The 25000-nt window shown below is 28.9% G+C and overlaps 1 protein-coding gene across 1 annotated transcript; it reads left to right on the top strand.

Moving 5' to 3' along the window:
- The first annotated feature begins 4409 nt into the window (after positions 1 to 4409).
- LOC111624874 (N-acetylneuraminate 9-O-acetyltransferase-like) lies at positions 4410 to 22982 on the top strand. The gene is made up of 8 exons (XM_023367842.1): positions 4410 to 4553; positions 17608 to 17704; positions 20767 to 20956; positions 21031 to 21356; positions 21459 to 21564; positions 22484 to 22608; positions 22682 to 22770; positions 22842 to 22982. The coding sequence occupies exons 1-8, from the start codon at positions 4415 to 4417 to the stop codon at positions 22943 to 22945; spliced, it is 1176 nt and encodes a 391-aa protein (XP_023223610.1). The 5' UTR covers positions 4410 to 4414; the 3' UTR covers positions 22946 to 22982.
- Positions 22983 to 25000: the final 2018 nt, after the last annotated feature.

Genomic DNA, 25000 nt, shown 5'->3' with positions numbered 1-25000 from the left:
TCAACTCTTAAAAATAATATTTACAAACTCACCCCTACCCTCGAAATTAGACTTTTTACTATTGTATAATAATTAAAAATCTCGTAACACAATTTTATTTATTTATTACGATTAATAATATAAAAGTTATTTTTTTTAATAAAATCTTTTAACGGCTGGGAATGATACGCAACGCGTTGCTGGATTTTTTAAAGTCGCTTAAATGTCATTTCATTCCTCTGTCTAAAATCAAGTTGCAATTACTATTTTAAATCTGTATATATGTTTTATCACAATTCAACGTTATTCTGTTATTAAATTTGCAATTCCTTAATGAAAATTGCATATATACACAGTATATATTTATTTATTGGTTAAAATTGATTCAGTATTTCATGATTTTTGTAGTAATGTGGTCCTCAAACTTATAGTGTATCCAATACGAACCCCTAAGTACCTCTTGTGTAAACCGTAGTCCTCTTTCTACACGTTCTGTGTGTCTCGTCGGATTATCGCTGAACAACAAGGACAATGCGAAGCAATCGTGTAAAAGAGTCTTAAGCGATTTCCATAATTTATTGACAAGTACTGTACATAAACCAAGTACAACACTATTACATCGTCACGGTTGTTAAATGCCGTGGAGAGTACATTCGGTGAGAACAACGCGCTTCGTGTAGAAAACATAATTTTTTGATATTAATAAATCAACTGTTAAGTGAAAATAATATAATGAATACGTGCAGTAATTATAATTGTCTACATAACCACAACACGTGGAATTAGTTAAAAAGTAATTCGTTCTATAAGTATTTTTTTATTTATTCTACAAATCTCTAACCACGTAAATAAATTATGTAGTAACTTGGTATTAACGGGTTATTTGTTGCCATACAGCCAAAGATTCAAAATCATCCATAAACGTGATTTAAATATAGACATATAAATTTCCTCTGGAGTCGTCTATCTGTGTGTCCTTTCTTCATTTCGAGAAAGAAATTAGATAGATGAAAGTCGAAAGAAGATGGGGAAAGCTCTGGGGGAAAAGGCTCTCTTTAACTATATACGAACTTTCGAAATCAGGTTATTTCAATTCAAATATCTATATAAACTAGTATATGCAATACACTAACTACTGACAATGAAAGTCAGTGACAATATCTTACCATAATGAAACAAAATCACGAATATTGCAAATGAAATATAATGTACTTCGAACACTTCTCGGACCACATTCGAAATAGAAGTTAAACATAGAAAACCATAATACTTAATAATCAAAGCGAATCCTTAATCAATACAATTGCCCAAACATCCGGGAAGGTCAGAGCACACTCCGACTCTCCTCGGTGTCTTCGCTCTTGGACCTACACAAAATTTAAAAAAAGGGAAAGACGGCCACCTTCCGCACGACGGTCTTCTCCGCAGACCATCGTTTACTTAAGAGAATTGTCAGAATTTTAACGAAAAATGTCGCAGAGATGTTTTAAATTTAAAAACGAACACGTACCTCCGAAAGGATCGACTTTTGCTTCACCATTCTTCGTCTTCTCGTCGGGATTCTATATTTTCTCCTGCAACAAAACGGCGCCAACAATGGAATTATCTAACAATGCATTTCAACAATTGGTTACTTTCGATAAATTCGTGACACGCGTTACGTCATAACATTCATCGATTTGAATTATTTGACTTTAAAAATTAAAACTTTTCTTTTTCTAATAAATAAAATTATAAAAGTAAAATTTACAGATGTCAAGTGTGAATGCGTTTGTTCTAATGTTATCTTGTGGTTTGGAAAGTTCAAACAGAAATTTGTATTACACAACCACAGATGGATTCTTTTTTGACTTTTTAGTAAAAAAAAAGGAAAACCTTTTGGGTTCAGGGACTCGGAAAAATTTGCAAATAACACGGAGGGTAAAATTTGACAAGATTCCAATACTTTCCTTTGTTATGTATACACGAAACATCAGTGAAAATAAAACGCATTTTTATTTTCACCATTAGAAAGGAAATAACATGCAAAAATTTAAAATATAATCGTAGTTTTTATTGCGTTGTTGATAAATTCACTATTTTAAAATAAAAACTGACCTCAGTAAGATACCACCTGACCCAACTCGTATGTGTTGCCTCGGGAGGGTCAACACAGACATTGGCGCATTTAAAGTTGTACGGTTATGGTTGTGGTATTTTTTTCTGTTAATTTACCTCAATTTCTCTACTTTCGTAAAGATAGAGACTTATATAAATTTCATTAGAACAAGCCATTTATATAAATGTAGTGCTTAAGACTCGAGAACGAGTCCAGATGGGTCCTAAATTCTAAGAGCTTTTCCGATGATTGTCGATTTGAATTTGTTGGCAGATTTTATGATTTGAGTTTGAACAATGATACTTTTACCATAAATTATGAATGCATCATCTACATATCTAACCATAAGTTTCATTCCATTTGACTGTGCTAATTCAATGTTAAAGTGTGGTAACATTTATCTTCCTCGGCCATGTTTCCTTTAAGAGTATTCTGTGTTAATTGAAAGAAACTGTCTCCGATATTGTTTTCACTCTTTTAATACATAAAACTTTAAATTTGAGAAGTTGTAATCTATTAAGGAGAGGAAAGACACAAGTTATAAAATGGACATCGTACATACATAATATAAAATATACAGTATATATATATATATATATATATGTATGTATGTGTGTGTGTGTACTGTATTTTATATAATATACTTGGTAATTTACTGCATTTGATTAACGCGGTAGCATCGAGAGATACGTGTATATATATCAACAAAAACATGTGCGTATATATATGTATGCATAAAGGTATCACTTGGTTAATCTCGAGAAAGAAGTTAGGTGAAAGTTGACACCAGACATGGAAATCGTAAGAGAAAGAGGACTAGATTAACTATATATGAACTTCCGATTTGTACCGCAAGTTACGTTATTTCAATTCAATAGCATTCCCCCGAACGGAGTTAGATACATAACCGGCACGACTCTATTGCTAATAGGAAAAGTATGATGTACAGGGGAAAAACACATTACTACACTGCAGCAGGCAAGTGCTATGTTTTACCTGTTGCAGTAATGGCGTAACAGCGTGTCTATTTCGCGCTATATCTTTGTCCCAGTAATTCGGTGAATATATTTATATTTTTTAAAATTATATCTTTTTTTGTAAGAACTATATTTAGTTAATTATTTTATTAACTTTTCCAATGGCGCTATATGTAAAGCCAGCAATCAAATGTTGACAGAAATTAATCGATATATAGAAACCCAATCGATAATTTGAGGTGGGATATACGACATTATCTAAGTTAGAAGTATTTAAGCGTAACTGCCGAGTTTCGTAGCAATTGCTCGAACGGCCAAGGAGTACAGCGCGAACAAACAAACAGACAAGCATCCTCATTTATATATATATAGATTGTTGTTATCATTCATTAAATTATTTTTTACTTTTTGTAGGAAAGGTCAAACTGCAAACTGTTGTTAGAGTTTCGTGAACTTTCTTTGCCAACTGTCATTTTTGGTCGTTCCATGCTTGAAACCATGAAACTAACATGGTCGATACTAAAAATCTCATTGACAGATTCTGAGAAATGAAACAAATCGACTCGAAGATATTTCAGTTTCTTAAGAAACTTTAATATAAAACGACATAAAAAACTGACGTGTATTTATTTAGAGAAAACTTGGAAAATTATCTTTTAAAAATGACGTATTCATTTAATACTGTAAAGTATCAAGATACAGTATTTTCAATAATATATATCTAGAAAAATGACGCATGGAGAACGTCACCAGCAACTAAGAATTCAACAGTCCATTTAGAAACGTCCTTCTTTCATTGTTGATTTAATCGTTGAATATAGAAGCGTTCTGCAAGCTTAAAGTGTTTGTAATTCAGTAATTTTAGCAAGCCCATAATGGGTTCGACCGGGTGGTGAGGGACGTGGTCCGATATAGCCAGGATCTCCAGACCGGTCTTAACCGATCCTGGATTTCCAAAATTTTTGACTAAAATGATTAAAAAAAAAAGTGTATGATTGTTCTTAGAGTTGACACTGCTATACGTATGTCAACGCATTGTTTGACGTACTGTACGTATAGCAGTGCCTTGCCCTTTTACAATTTGCCTTGCCGTTGCCTTGCTTTACAATAGCCTTGCCGTTATAACAATTTTGGGCCTGCCGAATCCATAATGGGCTGTCTATAAGAGTCCTTCTTAGTGCCCACAGGGCAGAAAAAGTTAAAAAAAAAATCGGCTTATATATTAAAACAATTTTGCTTGGCCAGTCGCTCTCCATTGAATTCAAGATGCGATTTAACAGTATCACGTGATTCTTACGTCATACGAATAGACTTCGTTAAAAACTAGAAGGCGCTATTATCAATGAATATGAAATCCAATATGGCGGAAGAAGTGAAGTATGGTGGAGGGGGATCTGTCGAATTCACTCGACATGTTAATGCTAACAATGCCAAATTATTAGCTTTCATTACATTAACTGGTTTTATAGTTTATCACGGTATCATCCATTTAACTTACGGTGAGTGAAACGTCACGTATAAAAATAAAAATTCAAATTTTAATTCATAGACCGTCATATTACGCGGTGTTAGGTTCGAGTATAGTTTTTCTATCTAATTCTTACATAAATTAATATCAATTTAGTTATAATAGAAGTTACAAGGTTGTACATTTTAATATGTAATAATAAATAACATTCACAGCTAAATTATTGCTAATTAATAGATAGAATTGCCAGATTTCTGATGATATATTTTATTCTTTGTTGGTTTTTTTTTAATATATATTATTATTATTATTATTATGTTACATGAAAGATTCAAGGATTTGACGCACGAGGGCGTGGTTATTCATAAAATTAGTAAAATAATTTGCAAGTAGGCAAATTACTTTTTGTTAATTAGTGGGTGATCTTATCAAATGTGGGAGGATTTCAATCATTTTAGTTTTTATTAAAAATTATTCAGTTCTGCTAAAAAAAAAATAATATTTGAACAGACATTGGCGCATTTAAAGTTGTACGGTTATGGTTGTGGTATTTTTTTCTGTTAATTTACCTCAATTTCTCTACTTGCGTAAAGATAGAGACTTATATAAATTTCATTAGAACAAGCCATTTATATAAATGTAGTGCTTAAGACCCGAGAACGAGTCCAGATGGGTCCTAAATTCTAAGAGCTTTTCCGATGATTGTCGATTTGAATTTGTTGGCAGATTTTATGATTTGAGTTTGAACAATGATACTTTTACCATAAATTATGAATGCATCATCTACATATCTAACCATAAGTTTCATTCCATTTGACTGTGCTAATTCAATGTTAAAGTGTGGTAACATTTATCTTCCTCGGCCATGTTTCCTTTAAGAGTATTCTGTGTTAATTGAAAGAAACTGTCTCCGATATTGTTTTCACTCTTTTAATACATAAAACTTTAAATTTGAGAAGTTGTAATCTATTAAGGAGAGGAAAGACACAAGTTATAAAATGGACATCGTACATACATAATATAAAATATACAGTATATATATATAGTTNCAATAATGTTTTTTTTTTTTTTTTTACCTCTGTTGTTGTTGTAATGGCTTTTTTTTTTTTTGCTGGTTTTTGTCAGTATGCTTTGTTGGAGCCATTGAAATTTGAGTTTTTGAAAATAATCAATGCGAGAAATCAAGAACACAAGATGACTGCACAAAGCAGACTGATTAACTACAGTTAGCTAATGTGGCTAGCTGATTGGCATGGACATTCAATTTAGTGCCACTTCTGGTGTTGGGAATGACAACAAATACAGAAAATACTGACGAATATGAAGGGAAAAAAGTCATCAAACTGTGACAAATGTCGAATATTACAAATATAGAGGTTCCACCGTATATTATAAAGTATAATAATAATATACTTTCAATGAATATTATATTGCAATATGTAGAGTTAATATTATAATAATCATTCATTACATATTATATATTATTATTTAATAAATTGTTATTACATAAAATTAAAATTTTATGTAATAACAATTTATTATGAATCTGTTATGATTCAACTGAATCATAACAGATTCAGTTGAATTTTGACTGCTAAATATTTCCCTAGATAGCATTGGGTAAAGGATACTTTAATTACAATGGTTGTTTTAGATGTAAACAGCCATCAGGTTTATTTTAATAAATTTGAAGTGTGTCATAAATAGAACAAATTTTTTAAACAAAAAGAACATTTATTATTGCAATATCATACCTAACAAACATTGAAAAAATTCAGGAAAATCAATGTATGCACATGTATAATACTTCAAAAATGTTGTCCGTGCTTATGTAGAGGATGGAGGAATTTCAGTTAAGACATTTCATGTATTTCTGAGCAGGTGAGATGGATTCTATGTCTCTGTAATTAATGGTTGTTGATCTTTTGGTTACCTTCTATATTTTCAATTTTTCAAGACATTTATGTCAGACAAACTCTCATATTGGTTGTAAGATTATAGCTTTGTTTAGATTGATTCAAACATCATTCTCCATTCCAAAGGCTGCTGGGGCAGTGGTAGCTAGTCTCTTTCTTAACCCTAGATAACTAACCATTTGTCCACACGATGACGCATCTCTGCTTGAAAGTGAAATTCAGAAACTTTCCCACGCTTCCTTCCGGTCATTCTTTTTCTACTTTAATAATTTGAATAAACAGTGCTGTGTGTGATGTAATTGTGTGCACACATCAATTAGAAATTGACTTACGGCCATTCCGTAGTCTGCTCAACAAAAGTTTAGTTACTACGTAACTTTGTTGCAAAGTCGTGTACGTTATGTACATTGTTATGGCTGCAGATGTAAACAGTTAGTACGTGATAAATGCCATTCCTTATTTGGGAAAAGTTACTGATCCTCAGAAACAAATATTGGCTACATTTTTCATAAAGGAAATAACATCTATTTTACATGGAACAAACTGTAACATTACTATGGATAACAGGTTCCCATTTGTATCTTTGGCAGATGAACTATTGAAGTCACCTTATAATTTGACCTTAGTTGGCACTCTTAGAAGTAATGAAAGAGAAATTCCTGAAAAATTAAAAAATTCTAAATCACACGCTATTGGTACTTCAATATTTCGAACGGCAGCAATAAGACATTAGTTTCGTACAAAGCCAAGTCAAATAAAATTGCTTGTTTTGTCAACTATTTATGATCAACTTAACATTGATGAAAATACAGGAAAACCACAAATAATACATTTTTATAATAGTACAAAGGGTGCAGTAGACATAGTAGATCAAATGTGTTCAAATATGAGTCAAAACAAAAAGGTGGCCACTATGCGTGTTTTATAATATGCTAAACCTATTGGCAATAAACAGCTATGCTATCTATGTCTCTAATAATGTTAGAAACAAAAAAAAAATTGATGTTCCGGTGGAATTTCTTTATGAAGATGGAAGACAAACTCATGCACCCGATTGCAGAGACAACGTTTAGAGGCCGATAGTGGTTTACAGATCGGGTAGACTGCTGTTCAGAAAAATTTCATCGCAGAGAAGGCGTTTTTCACCTGCCACAATGTAGACAGTGATTAGAAACAAGTTATTGACCTATTTTCTAGACTCACTCAACAGCAGGTTTAGAGGGCTTTTCAGTTCGAGTGGTAGTTTTGTTTGTGGAAAAGTTTAGATAAAAACAGATATCGTTCCTTTGATAAATGTTGTAAACGGTACAAATCGACAAAATTATTCATTAATTAATTGCTTGGAGCAAAAATGTTCCAATTTCGATATTCAAATGAGTGAAGACTTAAAACTACAATTAATTTAAATCAGATGCACTTATTTACAATTCGAGTATCATGTCAGTTATAAAACATTAATGCATTTCAGGGTCATTGTACTGTTAAACAAACGAGACAATTTTAATAATTACATAAATCTGTTTATAGATATAAAAAAATGTAATATTAATAATAAAATATTTAAAATTATTCATTTCGATAGTTATGAAGGGAGACAGTAATAAGATGTCGAAATAATTCCTTAAAAATCTATTCCGAAGATGAATTTCGAATTTGGTATAAATTTTCTAAATATGGATTTGTTTGTATTTTAAACCATATTGGCAACGAAATTAAATATCGAAATGGAAAAGGATTGTCATTAATTGGCAAACAATGGTTTTGACATCCTTATGATTTTATTTCTGCAAGCTTTCGGAATATAGCTGGCGACCATTTCTGATGTCACAAACAAATTGGCCGAACAACTCATAAGACGGGAGTAGTAGCGAAGAAAGTAAGAGCCAATGTTTTGCCGAAGTTCATTTAGAGGGCGTTCAGAAATAGATGATCGTTGTTTTTGCAACGCATTTTAAATTGCAGTTCAGCCAGCCAACATCTATAGGCCGTTCTGTTGATAAATGTCATCTAACGTAAACTCTGTCTCTGCAATTGGCTGATGGAGTCCCAGCTGCAACAGCGGCTACAGACACTGCTTCTGAGGCGTGATAACAGAACCATATTACAGGATATTCTAGGTGATGTGCCCAGTGTAAAAGCTCCTACACATTCTGCATCAAATCCACATAAAATATGCTATTTATGTCTATCGAAAGCTCGACAAATGACAAAACACTGTTGCATGAAATGCAAAAATGCGTTTTGCGGCCCTCATAATGTTAACATATGTAGCAACTGCGTGTAATCTTATTTCATAAATATTTTGTCCTTATTTAGTTCCTATTTATCCATACTATTTTGCCATATAACAAGTTCCTATTTTTATTAAACAATTTTATTGATATTAATGTTTTTTAATGCATAGTCCGCTTGACGAATGTGTAGTTATAATGTAACTGAAATTTAAGTTTAGTTATCTAGGGTTAAGAAAATGCATGTTCCATAAGTTGAATGTCAAGGGAGTGAGTAGTGGCTCCAATGTATTCTCATTTTTTGTGGAATCTAATACATCTCTGGGAGGTATTTTAAGGAAGCTATAAACAGTTGAGTTTCTTCTATAAGCAATGCTATTATATACAGGTATACCTTGAGTTACGTCGTTCTCGATTATACATCGTTTGTCAAAAAAATATATGGAAAAACAAAAATCAAGTTTAAGTCATTTTATTTGACTTTACGTCCGTCTGCCACAAATATTGAAATCGTAATATCACTAGAAAAGTGTTAAAAGCACATAAAATCATATTAAAATACATACATTTACAGTAAATGTTAATATAATCATCATAAATTGTAGAGAACGAAATATGAAAACATCTGTGACTCTGTGTTGTCATCTTATCTAGCAGTCTTTAAGAGTTCAATATTTTCCATGGTAATTCTAATATCTACTGTTTGGCATCATTGTCAGCGCCACTCGTTATTGGTAAATTTAACATAAATTAGTTTATTTTTTACTATCGCAAAATAATTTTAATAACTGTATTTGTTATTTAACCTTACAAAATTGTCTTATTTTATAATGTTTTAGAGCAAACCACATTCACAAATAGAGTCCATGATGTACTGTAAACATTGCCAAATTGTAAACATGTTTACAAGTATGTACATACTGTACATATATTCATAAATTTAGATTACTTTTTCTGTACTATATTAAAAACTAAAATTTATTTGTTTGTAAGCTTAAAATAAATTCTTATTAATCATATATTATTAAAAATGCATTTATAAATAAAATACAAAACTGGGAATGTAGTTTAGCCTATTCCTATTTGTAGTTTAGCCTAGTGACAAGTAAATTCGACTTACGTTGTGTTTCGACTTAAGTCACTTGTCCTGGAACCAATTACCGACGTAAGGTGAGGTATACCTGTATATGTGTTTTGTTTAAGATAGTTGAAAACATTAGTTTGTCTAATAAACTGTATAGTTTGCTGTTTTTTGTATTGTTGTATTAATTTTTTTTAAGAAATAATTCTTTAATGACGAAAACATATTTTATAACTATTTGGGGAGTTGAAAACAAAATAATAGTTCTGTTAATACTAACTGTAGTTATTTGTCATTATTTTTGTAAATAAGAATCCTTTTTTTTATAATTAAAAAGCATTTATTTTAATAGATTCTACACTAACGGTGATGTAATGTAGTTTAATAATGTTTAATTCTTTTAATTGAATATATAATGTAATTAAAAGTAAAATTACACTAATAACTTAAATATAGTGGTTAAACCACCATTTTGTAATAGTATCAATAAGATGCTAGCCTAACCATCTATATCAAATTCTCTAGCCAGATTGATCTTATAGTAATGTGCTGTATATATTAATTTTCTATAAACAGATCAATATTTTCATGTTTCAGGCAAATTCATGTATGGCTCATCTTTAAGTAAAAATAATAAAATTAATCCTGAAATAAAGTATACCAGCATAAATGAGATGAAGTAATAATGTTATTCAGTTATTATTTATTCATAAATAATTTTAATGAACCAATACTATTAATAACTGATAATTATTTTAATATGCTAATCTATAGTAAATATTTTAATAATGTAAATTATCTGAAATTATGAAAGATTAACTGAATTTAATTTGATTTATATGTAACATTATGTATAGTATTACAAAAATGTTAGCTTTATATTAATGGATTTAATGTTTAATTAATATATATATTAAAAAAGTAAACATTTTATATAATGTTCTTCAAAGCGATAAACTTTTAGGATTTACAAGTTATAAAAAGTTTTTAAAAATAATTGTAGATATCTTTGTTCAAAAGTTATTTGGATGATTAGGACTTTATAATAATTTATATATATATAACACACACACACACACACACAATTAAGATGTTTTGTTAAAATGAATGGAATTAACTATTAACACCTAATATATATTTATAATTTAGAATAAATATTAATTATATAAAATGGTGATTTAATTGATAGTGTAAACATTAAATTTCTCATTGTTTTTGCTCTTTAGTTTTATTTGGAATACAAAGCATATATTTAGGAAAAATCATTTTTAAATATAAGAAAGACAAAAGAATTATTTTCATGTATTTACTATTCATATTAATTTATTTTATTTTTAGAATAATAAAAATAAAATAAATTAATATGAATAATAAATACAGGTATGTCTTAAAACACAATTTCTGGTTTTACTCTAACATGGTTTTGGAAAGCCTCCATACAAAATTTCACAATTTTTAAGTGTAAATTTTGTTATTCAATATTTTTTAAATTCAAGTAAGCATGCATGTTGTTGTTTCGAATTTGCCCATGGATTTTGGAATATTGAAATTTTCAAATTATTTTATGCTTTTTGTCAGGTTTACTTACGAAAACTGATAGGACAAGGAAGAAAAAAATTGCGCTAACTTTCCTATCAACTAGGTGATGATGGTGTTGCTTTCAGACTTTAGCCCTTAAAACTGTCAAATTCAAGAATTTTTTAGCTTTTCTGTATATATATAAAATTCTTTAATTTGATAGCAATGCTACTTTTTTCTGCTTAGAGACAATACTTTTCTGATTACATATTTTACAGACATGGACTGGAGTCCTCCTGAATAATTCCTGTTATGTCACTTTTGTAATTTTTCTACTTTATTCCTACTTTTGACCCTTTAGACAGATTTTTGTTAAATTTTTTTTATATGCAACTTGTACATTTTTTATTCCAAATATATTCTTACAGCAAAAAAGATTTAATTAGACTATATTTATTTAATTCATTAGATAACAAAACCTCTAGAAGAGAGATACATTTATCAATAAATACATCCCTCTTTCAGAAGTTTACATTAATTGTTTATTAATTAAGATAAATGTCAAAAAATTATTTATAAGTAAAGTATGTAACTTGTATATGCAACTAGTTGGCAATTCATGTGTAAACATCATACAAAAATCAGTTTCTGACTCCTCTCTAAGAGGTACAGTAATACCTCGACTTACGCTACCCCGACTTACGCGAACTCGGAGTTATGCGATTTTCAAATCTCGTCAATTTGTCTTTTGTTTGAGCGCCACGCAACTCTTGATTACTCACTCTCCCCACACTATTGTTCAGCTTACATGTTCGGACGTGTCGTGCGGAATCGACACATAGCTACAATTTATTTTGTGTTATTTATTTCTGTGTTTGTTATATGTAAGGAGACTTGAGAGACTCTATGTGGTGATTTCTTGTAACCGTGAATGAATCAAAAAACGTGATAAGATTAACGAGAACATTTATTAGCTTACATACATCCGACTTGGATTTTACACAAATTGCGAAATTATACTTCGACTTATGCGGTTATCGCTCGGTCCCACCTATCGCGTAAGTTCGGGGTATTACTGTATACCCAAATACCTTCTCAATAAATTGAAAGCTTTATAACTAAATAAAATAACTAAAAGGATTAATGTTGCATTTACTGATTTACAGCACTAATTTCTTTACTCTCCTTATTGCAAAGTTGTCATTATGTGGATATCTCCTAGATACGGAGAATTTTAAAGTGTGATGAAAAAGTATTTTGTTTATTTCTGTAAAGAAATTTTAAACACTAGAAAAATTTTTAGAATAAATTAGTGCTTTTTTTTGTTCTGATAGACAATTGTGTTGTGCTGTAAAATTAATGTATTAATATCATTGTTATTTAATATAACTAAAATATCCAAGAACTTTAATGTCAGAATGCTTGTAACAGTGATCTGGCTATTATAAATTCATATTATGGTTTTCTTATTAATATTATTACAAGTTTAGAAGTTTATGGGCTGACACTTATTGAATAATTGGACTTATCATAACAGTTGTTTTTGATAAGTCCAATTTCTGACAACAAGAATGGTGTCATAAATTTCTGAAACAAAGGTAAAGCTATTATTTGAAAAATTTTAAAGTTTATTAGAAAAAATATTGGATATAAAGCTGCACTACAATATTAATGCAGTACTGTGTGGAGATGTAAAGTAATACAGTAAAACTTTTCTAACTCGAAACCCAAGGGGCAGGGAAAAACTTTGAGTTACAAACGAGTTAGAGAACAATAGAATAAGAATTGCTGATTTTGAATAGGTTTGTACTTTTACCTTTTTGGCATTATATAAAGAATCTTGGGGTTTTTTGTTTTAAACGGCCCGTATAATGCCTTTCAGTAAAATGTTCAATGTAACTAATGGAATTAAACAGTTTTGCAGGTACATCTTGCCGAGATAAAGTGAGAGGACCTCTTGCTTTGGACTGGAAGTTGTCTGAAAATTGGTGTTGGAGAGTAGATACAACTGTCTGAAATTTCATGGAAATCCAATAATTAGGATCACTTTGAATTAGAATAAATATTAAAATTTGTGTTGGGTAAGTTGAAAGTTAACTGTGTTGGAGGACCATGATAAACTTTGACTTGGAGATAATTTGAATTAAGAAATTCAAGTCAGAGATATCAAATCCCTATGCTATTCCATTGAGATCTACCAAGTGCTTTGTTTTCTTCAAGTTAAAGAAATATTTAAGTTACAGGTGTTTGAGTTAGAGAAGTTTCACTGTATAGATCCAAACATTGTTGCTGCATTTAAATATCTACTGTAGGCTCTAACAACAGTTGATGTTGAGAGATCATTTTCATCATGTGACCCACATTAGTATTTTGTGCAGCTTGCATCACACAAAATATCTCAAAAAAATATATAAAGTGATATAAAAATTTAAAATACCAATATAAAGCGATCTGTAGTCATACTAAATACCAAGAGCCTGCCTCATACATGTCCGTCAGTTTAACCTGACTTCACGCAACATTTTGTGTAGTGCTGTAAAGTTTTTAAAGTTTTCTATCGTTGCATTTAATTTTTTGATTTCTTTGTAAATTATATATTATTAATGAAATATGAATTTTCTACAGTGCTTTTTTTAGTAATGCAGAAAAATGTACCAATTTAACTTCAATTGGAGATAGTAGACTTGCAAAGTAATTTTGATTTGAAATATACTTTTGGGGAAAATTAATTTTCCAACTTAAGGAAGTATGTGGCAAAAATTCTGTCATTATTTTCTACAATTTATGTATGTGAATGGTTTTCCTTGCAGTGAATTTGGTAAAAAGTAAAGCGATTAATATTCAGCCAAATATTTCAGATATATTAAGTTTGCATCAGTTCCAGAAATCACATTAAGTATACCTATGATAATTTATAATCATATGAGGAAATAATTGTGATTTACTTGCATTGTTTTTTTCTTTTTTCTCTTGTGTGTAGCCTGTGTCAGTTCAAAAGTTTTAAATTTGGCCCTTACATAGAAAAAAGTTGCCCTTACCTGATTTTCATTATATGTCAATATTATAAATGAAAAATATAGATTTATTGAAAAAAAATGACTAGATGTATGTAATGATTCACTATAATAGTACTTTAAATGTGAATTAAAATAATAGCATAAAGTAAATTATAATAAAAAGTACATGGTAGGTGCTAAAAGTTTCCAGCCTAACTATATTTTAGACATGATAGGAATAAAGTATGATAGTATCAGATAGCACCATCTTTATGTGGACTAATAAAACAGTTTTCATGCTGATTTGAATAAGTTACTCGGAAACATTAATTTTAGACTTGTTGCATTAATTAGCCTCTTGCAGTACAATGTGCCAGTGCACAAGGCTGCTGTAAAGGAGTATGAGTTTGAGGAACTTGATTGACCCTACAGTCTGGACCTGGCTCCTAGTGATTATTTATCTGTTTTCGAAACTCAAAAAAATGATGGAGTTGCAGGAAGCGGTTTTTGAGCATTTTACATACAAAACTGTGGACTATTTTTTCATGAATATTGAAATGCAAATTTTAAGATGTAATAAGTGTGTTGAACTACAAGGAGATTATATTGAAAAATGACATCATTGTTTTATATCTATAACATTAAAACATAGGTGCCAAAAGTTTCTGGCCTAACTATCTTGTATATGTACAGTATTAATACAGGGTGCTTGAAAAGATGTTAACAGTAATATGAAAATAACTTCTGTTGTATGTATAGTGTCAGGTTGTCCTCTGCATAGTTCTCTATCACGGGCAAGGACTCATGACCTGACTGGATTTCTCAAAAACCTATGGCCCTACTACAGTCGCCTCCCCATAACACTGTTGATTATTCCATGTTATATGAATTCCATGTTGTGCGAGTCACTTAGATTTTACAAATACGTGAGCCGTTCACAGCCCGGCACACGTATTTGTAAAATCTAAGTGACTCGTACAACATGGAATTCATATAAAACCCTAATCAACAGCGTTATAGGGGGGTCGACTGTATCTCTGTTGTAGTGACTGTGCATCTTTTCTGTATAAGTGTTAACATTTTGAAGCATACAATATAGAATACTATTTATTATATTGATAATTTTAATATATATTAAAAATTTAAAGAAAATGTTTTTATTGGTCATGTTTTTTTGATAGTGTGGTGTTCTCACCCCATCATATAAATAACTACAGTATAATTACACATACACATCATACTTATATTATACATTTGTTGCATTTATCAGGTTTCAGGGTGGGAAGGATAGTAGCTAAGAGTGGAGCTATCCCCTAAAATAATTAAAATGCATTGTCATTGGACTTGGTTATGTCTTCAAAGTTTTAGTCTTCTATCTTAATTAGAAGTGGATGAAATTTTGAGTTGCAAGATTTGACATAATACAAAGCAAGTTAAATAAAATCATTATAAATGCTTTTATTTAACTTGCTTTAAAATGAATAATTATGTAAACCTTTATAATTCCTTTACTGTTTTAGTTCACATTATTACACATAATTATTCATTTTATTTTAATGCTTTGCAATATGTGTTAATAAAGATTTATTTTTGAAATTTTTACTGCTACTTTTTCTAGATATGAATTATGAAAAATCAATATGCTGAACTTTTTATGCCACTATCAAAGCAGGTTGGGATATAGTTTTGAACTAGTATCAATTATAGAGCAGTTAAAGTTTATTCATGAATACAGTTCTTTATTCTAAGAATCTTTGATTTATTTGCATAAATCAGAGATGCTTAGAAAAAATTTCATATCTTTGTTTTATGATTAATAAGAATAAGATAAAATTAAATGAAATTTTCAATAAAAATTTAAATGTAGTTTGAGAAAAAATTTTCACAAAAAATTCAGTGGAAAGTTACTTGAATACTAATAGTAAAAAATATAACTTTTACAGAACATACATACAGTAGGTAACATTTCAATCTTTTATTTCTTGAGTTAATGATAAAGTCTATAAAAGTTTATCTTATAATTATACAGAGTGTACCAAAAGTTCCCTTACTCAATCTTTCAAAATTTCTTTTATTAATAAAACATGACCTAAGCAAAATCTAAATGAGCAAAGCATGTGTATCAGCTGCACTCAAAAAGTTTAAAGTAAATGCTAGAAATGTGTCTGTCTTCCATTGGGAGACAAGAATCCACTTGTCAACACATATTCCTATTTATGCATTGTAACATTGTTGTATTCATGTATGATATCTGCTATGCTTGCTAAAATATTGCATTTCAAGTCATTCAAATTGCAGAAACCATTTACATAAACTCCATCCTTTAGATACATCTGTAAAAAGAAATCTGGTAAAGTTTATTCTGGTGATTGAGGTGGCCACGAGTGCTTAGAAATGATGCAATGATTAAAAAATGATCCAGGTTTCTTGAAAGTTTCAAATAAGTTTGCAAAAAGTAGACTTACTATTACATCATTGGAAAATTTTTCTTTGAAATCATTACACATCATAAGATTTTGTTGAAATAATCCTTCTAAAAGTGTAATTCTTTGTTTTGTACTTGACATGGTCACATTTCTCTCCTTCCAGTTGATTCTACACAGTATTTCCATTCATTTGGATTTGTTCACTTTCAAGATCATCACAAATCTGAATCACTAATATTCTCTTTTGTCACTTTTTTGACATGTCAGGAAATAATTTTGAAAAATTGATTTTAGGGAACTTTTCATACACCCTGTATATGATAATCAAATCCAGCTGTATCATTTGATTATTAAAAAGTTTTATTCTGTTAATTAATCTGCTATATCATTTGATTTTTATTTTATACACTGCATAAATCTGTAGCATATTGTTTTAATTTTCACATACGTAATAAGATTTATTTATTCAACAAGCCATAAAAAATGATTTGTTAGAATCTCTCTATAAACTTAAGTAATAAAATTCAGTCAGTTAATTCAAATACTTCAGATGATAAGGTTCTTCAACATTAGAAACAAGTATGGTATCTGAAGACTTTCTTCTTAAAACAGAATTCTTTTTATTCAAAATTATTCTTTTTTATTAAATATAAATAAATTATTATTATTTAGGATACATTACTTACTCACATAAAATAAGACAATGATTGCTTTGTACTTACATATTCAGTATTAAATATTTTTAAAGTATTTTTATATCATTTTATGACCGGATTCCTATTTATTGTATATTTTTTCTTTTTGAAATAATTCATTATGCAAGTTTAACCTTTTATCACATAACTTCTTATTTTTTTCTCTTCTTTTTACTCTGTTTTGATAGATTTATGATTTTATTACCCATTTTATTATTTCAGGAATTGATTCTTGTAAATGGCTACTCAGCGATGGTAGATTTCAAGGTTATCGTGTATGGCAGCCATATGGATGCATGATGCACACGTATAGTAATGTGTAAGTAGAAATGAATATATGTTATAATGATTTATGTTTTTAAATATATATTTAATTTATAAGTAATATATTATTTGAAGTTTAAAGTATATCAATTACTTCATGTATCTCTTGCACCTTAAACAACTTAAAGTTTTAATTTTAACTTCATTACTTAACAAAATAGTGATTAGAAAATAGAAACACAAGTCCTTGTTAAATGAATCCACTTAATAGTTCAAAAATAAAATTAGTTGCTCATAACACAGAAGTCTAGGAAAGTTTTTTACTTGGTTAAATTTTTCTGTAATAGTTATGTTCCATCTTTAGACCAATCAAATGTCATGATAAAAACAGCCTTCTTTAAAACACTTTAAAATTAAAAAAAGTTCTTTGAATTTGATGAACAAACATGACAAAAAATTCAAATGAAGGCATTAGATCGTTTGTTACATGGAAAAAACATAAGAATAAGAATTGTATTTTAGAGTTATTTCTTAAAACATGACAGCTTTATCATACTAAAAAAATTTAACCAACTTATTACACCTTAAGCATATCAAACATAACTTAACAAACTTTGCAACAAGACTTGAATGAAGGCATTAGTCCTTTCATCACATGGATCAAAAAACAAAAAGTAAGAATTGCATTTCAAAGTTTCTTTTATCATACCAGATAGTTTGACCAACCTGTCTGTGTGTAAAGTTAAGCATATGTAATATTTATTTTATCCAAAAAATAAATCAAAATAAAACAGGTGGCATATATATATATATATGCTTTCTAAATCATCTGTTCATCACAAGAGCATTATCACATTTCCAGCGTAGTCAAAATTTTACTCCCTGAAATCCCCATCTTTGCTCAGGTGATTTAATTAGCCGTACCTAAGATTTCAAGTCAGTAACATTTTTTTCTTGTTTAATAAAAGGTCCATCTATCTTGGCTATGAACAACATCTTTGCAATTTTGACAGGGATGCAGCAAAATAATTTTGGCATCATTCTAGTTTGATAAGGCTGATTTATTTGTGAAGTACTCCTCAGCTAATGCAATCTTTTATCAGATTCTTCCAATATTCAACCAATTTAGCAAGTGCACACTATGTTCCTGTAAACAAACTTTTGACACCTCCTTATTTTTGATAACCAGAATTTTATACATTCTTCCTGAGTTGTTGGGACTCTATTTTCCTTATGTCAAAAATGGCAGAGATCCAAATAATTCTCAATTTAATGTTCTGACCCTCAAAATGCTTCCTTTACAGTCTGGTGGAGTGTAGATCAGTTACAAAGGCCTCTTTGATAATTTCAGCAAATGAACTTTCTTAGATGGTTTGGACAGTTTCTATTCCATATTCCTCAACAAATTCTTTAATAGTTCTGGTGAATATCTGAAGGCCCAATGCTATCGCCTTTAAAGTTTGTAATTCTTTTTGAAAGTGGAAGTGATTCACTGTGGATTTTTCCACAATAAAAAAGTTTACTAACACACTACTGAGCAAAGATCCAAAGCATTTAGTGCTTGATGCACTTAATGCATGCAAATCACAACTGCTGCAGGAAAGCCAATATTTCTTTCTTGTAAACTTGAAAAGTGTTTGGATGGGACTGTACTTAGTTTCCATCATGCTTGATAGAGACTATATAAGAAATTACGGAATATATTAAATATATTTAACATACACATACAAAAAAAATAGGACTGAAGAGGGGTGTTAAGCCTGAAATTTATATCCTTCCAAATTATTGAAAAAACCCCCTTTTTCCATTAAAAAGAAGTGTTTCCTGTGTGATTTGTTCTCAACAGCAACTTTGTGCTAATAAATACAATGCATATAATTAAAACACTTTATTTAGATAAAACTTTTTTCAGATCTTTTAACCCTATCTTCCAATGACTTTAACTTTAGACTAATTATAATCAAACTGACAGAATGGTTCAAACTAGAATCAAAGAATGGAATATATAAAATTCCAGTATAGCTTAAGAATACAATGTCTGGAAATGGTACATAGAAAGTACATGTGGGGCTTTTTTACAATAAAATAAAGAACACAAAATTGATATAAAAAAAGGAAGGAAGTGAATGCACTTGCTGCAGAAATAATTTACAGTACAAAGTGAGAAATATAATAAGATAAATCTGCTCTAGTAATAAACACTAAAAAATTACCTATCCAAATCTCTAAGGATTTAGTTTGGTTTTTGTATCTAGTTTTTAAAGCCAACTGATGCAATTGACATATTATCTATATTCTTTGGATATCCTGAATATTTATATCTATTGATTATTGGTTGGCTTTTAGTTTTATAATATATCAGGTTATAGTGATGATGATTGCTTATTGATTATTGTTTATTTACAGTTGACCCCCCTATAACACTGTTGATTATTCCATTTTATATGAATTTTATGTTGTACGAGTCACTTAGATTTTACAAATACATGAGCCATTCACAGCCCGGCACATGTGTTTGTAAAATCTAAGTGACTCGTATAACATGAAATTCATATAAAATGGAATAATCAACAGTGTTATAGGGGGCGACTGTATTCCTTAATTTTGTTAATACAGTGGTTGCTTATGTCATGCTCTTCAATATCTATTATTTTTGCTTTATATTATCTTATATGCAGCTATATTATAATGTAGTCAACCACAGAAGTTTTATAATTTCTCTGCAATGTATCAGTTAACTTTGTAGTTGAATTTAACATTTTCCAATGATATGTTTTTGTATTATATGAAATTTTTAATATATATTCAGGGTTCCTACTCACCTGGAAAAAGTCATGAAAAGTTATGGAATTTGTCGAAAAGTTAGGGAATTAGCCTCCTTGGCTGCTTTGCCAATTTTTTTTTTTGCTGACAACATTTTTGACTAAATATAGCCGTCTGCAGGCAATAAAGCATGATACAAAAGTCTGTGATTTTAAATTGATGTAAACTACAAATTAACTGTTTTTTGTTAATTAACATTAAAGATGCTCTGAATGTTATTTTTTTTTGTATTTATCTATAAAGATCTATACAATAATTGTATATGTTTGAATAAAAATTTTATTTTTCTTACAGAGATTCTAGAATGTGTATGCGATATATTGATTACTGGGGAGGAAAGAACCATATTGTTTTTATAGGAGATTCTAGAATTAGACAGTTATTCAGGGCATTTGTTCATCGTATAGACTCTAAAACTGATTCAAAAGATACTCCAGTTCATAAAGATTTGAAATTTAGTGATAGTGATTTAAAACTTGATACCGTAAGTTGTTTTTGTTTTTAACAAAATGTAAATCATGATAAGAAGTTTTACCATGTTATATTTTTTTGAAATAGGAGTTTTTATGGCATCCAATGATGAATCATTCTATGCACGAAGTTTATAGTAAATGGGTGGAAATGGAACCTAGAAAAAGACCAACAGTTGTTGTAACGGGCAGTGCCACCTGGAGTATACGAACAAGTAATGCAAGCATGGAAGCATTAGAAGACTTTAAATCAAATCTTACAAAATTAGTTCCATTAATGAATGAATTAAAATCAACAACAAAAATATTATGGGTTCTTCAAGATCCTGTAGTTCCAGAAAAACTTCATCCTTTTCGAAGCATGATAACTAACGAACAAATAGATTTCTATAACAAAGCTGCCATGGATATTCTGTAAGTAAATATTTGATTTTTAAAATTATAAATTATTTATAATTTATAATTTTAAAAATCAAATATTAAATATATTAATTATTTAATATATTTTTTTAACAGAAAATATAGTAGTGTTTTCGTTTGGAGTTCTTCACGTCTTGTTTCTCAAGGTTACAATCAAGATCAAGAAGATGGTTTACATATGGGACAAGTTGCACTTAACTATGTAAGTAAGATGAAATCTAAGTTAATCATCATATATGGTTGTGTGATGATCAAAATTACAATGAGATCAAAAATGTTACATTTAGAAAGTGTCTGTATATGGTACTAAAGATTTTGATATTATAGATTTTGATATTCAGTGAGACGACAAAAAATTAACCTGAAAAAAACATATAAGTTCTTTCATCAGATCACAATAACTATTCAAAAATAATAATTTTTTTTTTTCAAATTAACATGCCTTTGTTGTTTAAACAATTTTTCTTAAATTTTAAATATTTTAAAGTTTCCATGTTTAGAATATTTTTAAAGTTTTCATGTTCAAGTCAGTTGTTATGCTATAAAATGTTCAAATCTGTGTAGATGGTGATTATGATAAGATAAAAGGAAGTAAATTGTTCCAGAAAACATTATAATCATTATAATGTGGCAATCACTTAAACTTTAATAAAAGTCTCATGCTTCTTAAGTATGATAAGAGTTGGTATTCTGAAAGGAATTAGTGATTTTTTTTATTATTTATCTGCTCTTTTTCCAATATTTTGAAATACAGTATTTTAATAAGGCATGATACATTAAGAATTTTGCTTTTACAATTTGTAACTTTTTTTTTATATAATCATTAACATAACTGTAAATATGATGAATTTGAGTGAAAATATTCAAAGAATTTTGAATTTCAACATAAGAATTTTAGTTCAGTACTTATAACATGTTGCGTGGATTCTGAAAAATGCTAATTTGACTATGTCGTTTTAAGACTACCTTTATTTCAAGACTATTCTATGCTTGTATTATTGTATAAAGATACATTATATTATCTTCCTTATATGGTTTGTTTTTCTGTGAAATTTTTGCACATAATGTGTTATCCTATTAATAAAGTTTTCATTTTAATAATTCTATGAAATTTATTTCAGGCTGTTCAGATTTTACTTAATATGTATTGTAATGATCATATGAATTACAATGACGGAACATGTTGTAGTAGTGCTGAACCTGTCACTGTTCTTCAAATTGTTACATTTTCGATTCTTGGTGTTTGGTATGTATGTTAATTTTAAATAAACCAAAATTATTAGTTGGAAATTATCAACTTAAACTTGAAAGTTTTATAGCTTCTTACTTGGTCTTGCTATGATGATACATAAAAAATGGAAAACAAGAAGAATTAGACAGTATAGCTTATTAGAAAATTGCAATCAAGGTAACAGATTTCCATATCTTAAATTGTTTATTATATTACTTATTTATGATTTAATAATTAATTATTAATAGGTGAAAGGATTAGAGGAGCAGATAATGGTTCTTGGTATGAATTATTCACTTCTCTTGGAAAATTAGGTATTATTATGGCATATTTCTACTTATGTGACAGGTGAGACAAATTATATTTTCAACATGTTAGCTATTTTTCATTTTTTTTAAATATATTATCTCATGCCTTTATTATTATTATTCTTTAGTTTAATTAATTTTTAAGGGAAATTTTTGAAAAAACTGTAGAGTTAATTTTTCATTATTTCTTGTGGCAAAAATTTTAACTTTTTCTAGTCTTTCCAAATGATATTAAAACACTGCAAAACATATCCTGTGATTTTAGCATGATACTAAACAACAAACTCTATCTTAATAATGAATACTTTATGATGCCAGTAAAAGTTGTTTGTAAGCAGTAATGGAATAAATAAGTTTGTTTTATTAGGAAATGTATGTATTTTATAATAGAATATTACTATATAAAAACACAAAAATGAAAATAAACAAATCAAATAGTAAACCTACTGTATTGAACTGTTAAGAGGCTTGTAAAATTGCACTGAAATTATGTTATAAAAAACCAGAACCATAGTAGAGAACAAACACAATTCCACCAAAACAAATGAAAATAGGCAGTAGGAATTCCCCCTACTTTTAAATTTTTTACAAATGCACTTTGAATAAAATTGTAATACTTGGTAGTCTTTACTCCTTAATGGATACAGAACATCATATGTTATAGCAGGAATTCAAACACAAATTTTAATCAGTCTTCAAATGAACTTTATAAGTTAAAGTAAAAACTACATTTTGGAAACTAACATGAGAAAAATCTTTCCTTTTCTATAATGATCAAGTACTTTTGAGTCTGTCAAACTCATCTTTAGGGCTTCACCCTAACTGCAACTTTCAGTTTCATATAAGCACTTGAGGAATTTGAAAAGAAAAGGAAAAAAGAATTACTTCAATTTGAAAAAAATTCATATGCATAATAGTTAAGGATGCTTTTATGAAAATGAAAAATAGAACAAAGTTTTGAAAATGCACATAACATTTGAATTCCTTGTGCATTTATTTGAAACCAATAGTTGCAATAGGTTGAAGCTCATATTCAGGAGCTTCAACCTATTGCAACTTTTTTTGGCTTGAAAGTACACTGGCGTTAAAAGATTGAAGGTTTTCTCAGGTTGGTTTCTGAAAAGTAGTTTGTTAACTTAACAAAATTCAAAAATGCAGTTCAGATACTGGGATATGATATCAGATTTTTTTGGATTAATATCAGTCTAATGAATCAAGAATATGATGATATAAATCTGTAGTTTGATTGAAAACGACAACATTGGCATTTTATGATGAGGAAAAGATAAACTGTATGTTTATTTAAATCATGATAGTGTTATATTATTATAAAAAATATATTAATACATTTACTTTCGTTTAGATTTATTTATTAGGACAATTTAATGCCCAGAAATAGCTGTATTTTAATAGTAATATCAAAAAGAACAATGGAACAATGCGTACATTTGCAATTTTTAATCTGGGCAATATCTACTAGTCTGGGAACAGTATCTGTAGACTGGCAATAAGATTATATTTGAATTAATATATAAATATCTACATGAAAATATTAACTTAGAATTTGAATTTGCTTTCTGAACCCAAGCTACCATGACATCAGAATGCTATCTGGATTCCAAGCCACTTTGCCTAGATATATACATGTATAATTTGCAACTTTCAAGTAACATACAAGCTTTTATAATATAATTGGCAATAAAATTGTTCAGCTTACAGAAATTTTTGATTTTATTCCTAATCTTTTTTATTATATATACATATACTAATTCAGCACTTTTTTAAATTTGTGTAGCAAATACACAAATTTCAAATTACTGTCCTAAATTTCAAATTACTTTTTATATTAGATGATGTATGTATTTTTCAGTTTTTACATTCAACAGTACATTTTTAATATACTGTATAATTTATCCTAAGTCATTGTAGTGAATTAAAAGTTCCACAATAAATTGTATTTATGTACTACCATCCTAACCATTATGGTTTCAAGCAAAATAAATTTTTAATTTTTTGAAAAAACTTTATTTTTTTTTTGAGTTTTGGCAAATTAGGAATTGGACTTTTCAATGGATTTTTTTTAAAAATAAACATTGAAA

Source organism: Centruroides sculpturatus, unplaced genomic scaffold (genome assembly GCF_000671375.1).
Source record: "Centruroides sculpturatus isolate CEXI.00-Female unplaced genomic scaffold, Cexi_2.0 scaffold476, whole genome shotgun sequence".
In the NCBI taxonomy this organism is placed as follows: domain Eukaryota; kingdom Metazoa; phylum Arthropoda; class Arachnida; order Scorpiones; family Buthidae; genus Centruroides; species Centruroides sculpturatus.
This window is presented reverse-complemented; position numbering and strand designations above follow the sequence as displayed.

Bases quoted from the DNA above. Each gene is read 5' to 3' on its own strand.
- LOC111624874 (XM_023367842.1), top strand. From the start codon at position 4,415: ATGGCGGAAGAAGTGAAGTATGGTGGAGGGGGATCTGTCGAATTCACT. The intron at 17,705-20,766 runs GTAAGTAGAAAT...TTTTTCTTACAG, and splicing joins ATGCACACGTATAGTAATGT to AGATTCTAGAATGTGTATGC. The intron at 21,565-22,483 runs GTAAGTAAGATG...AATTTATTTCAG, and splicing joins GACAAGTTGCACTTAACTAT to GCTGTTCAGATTTTACTTAA.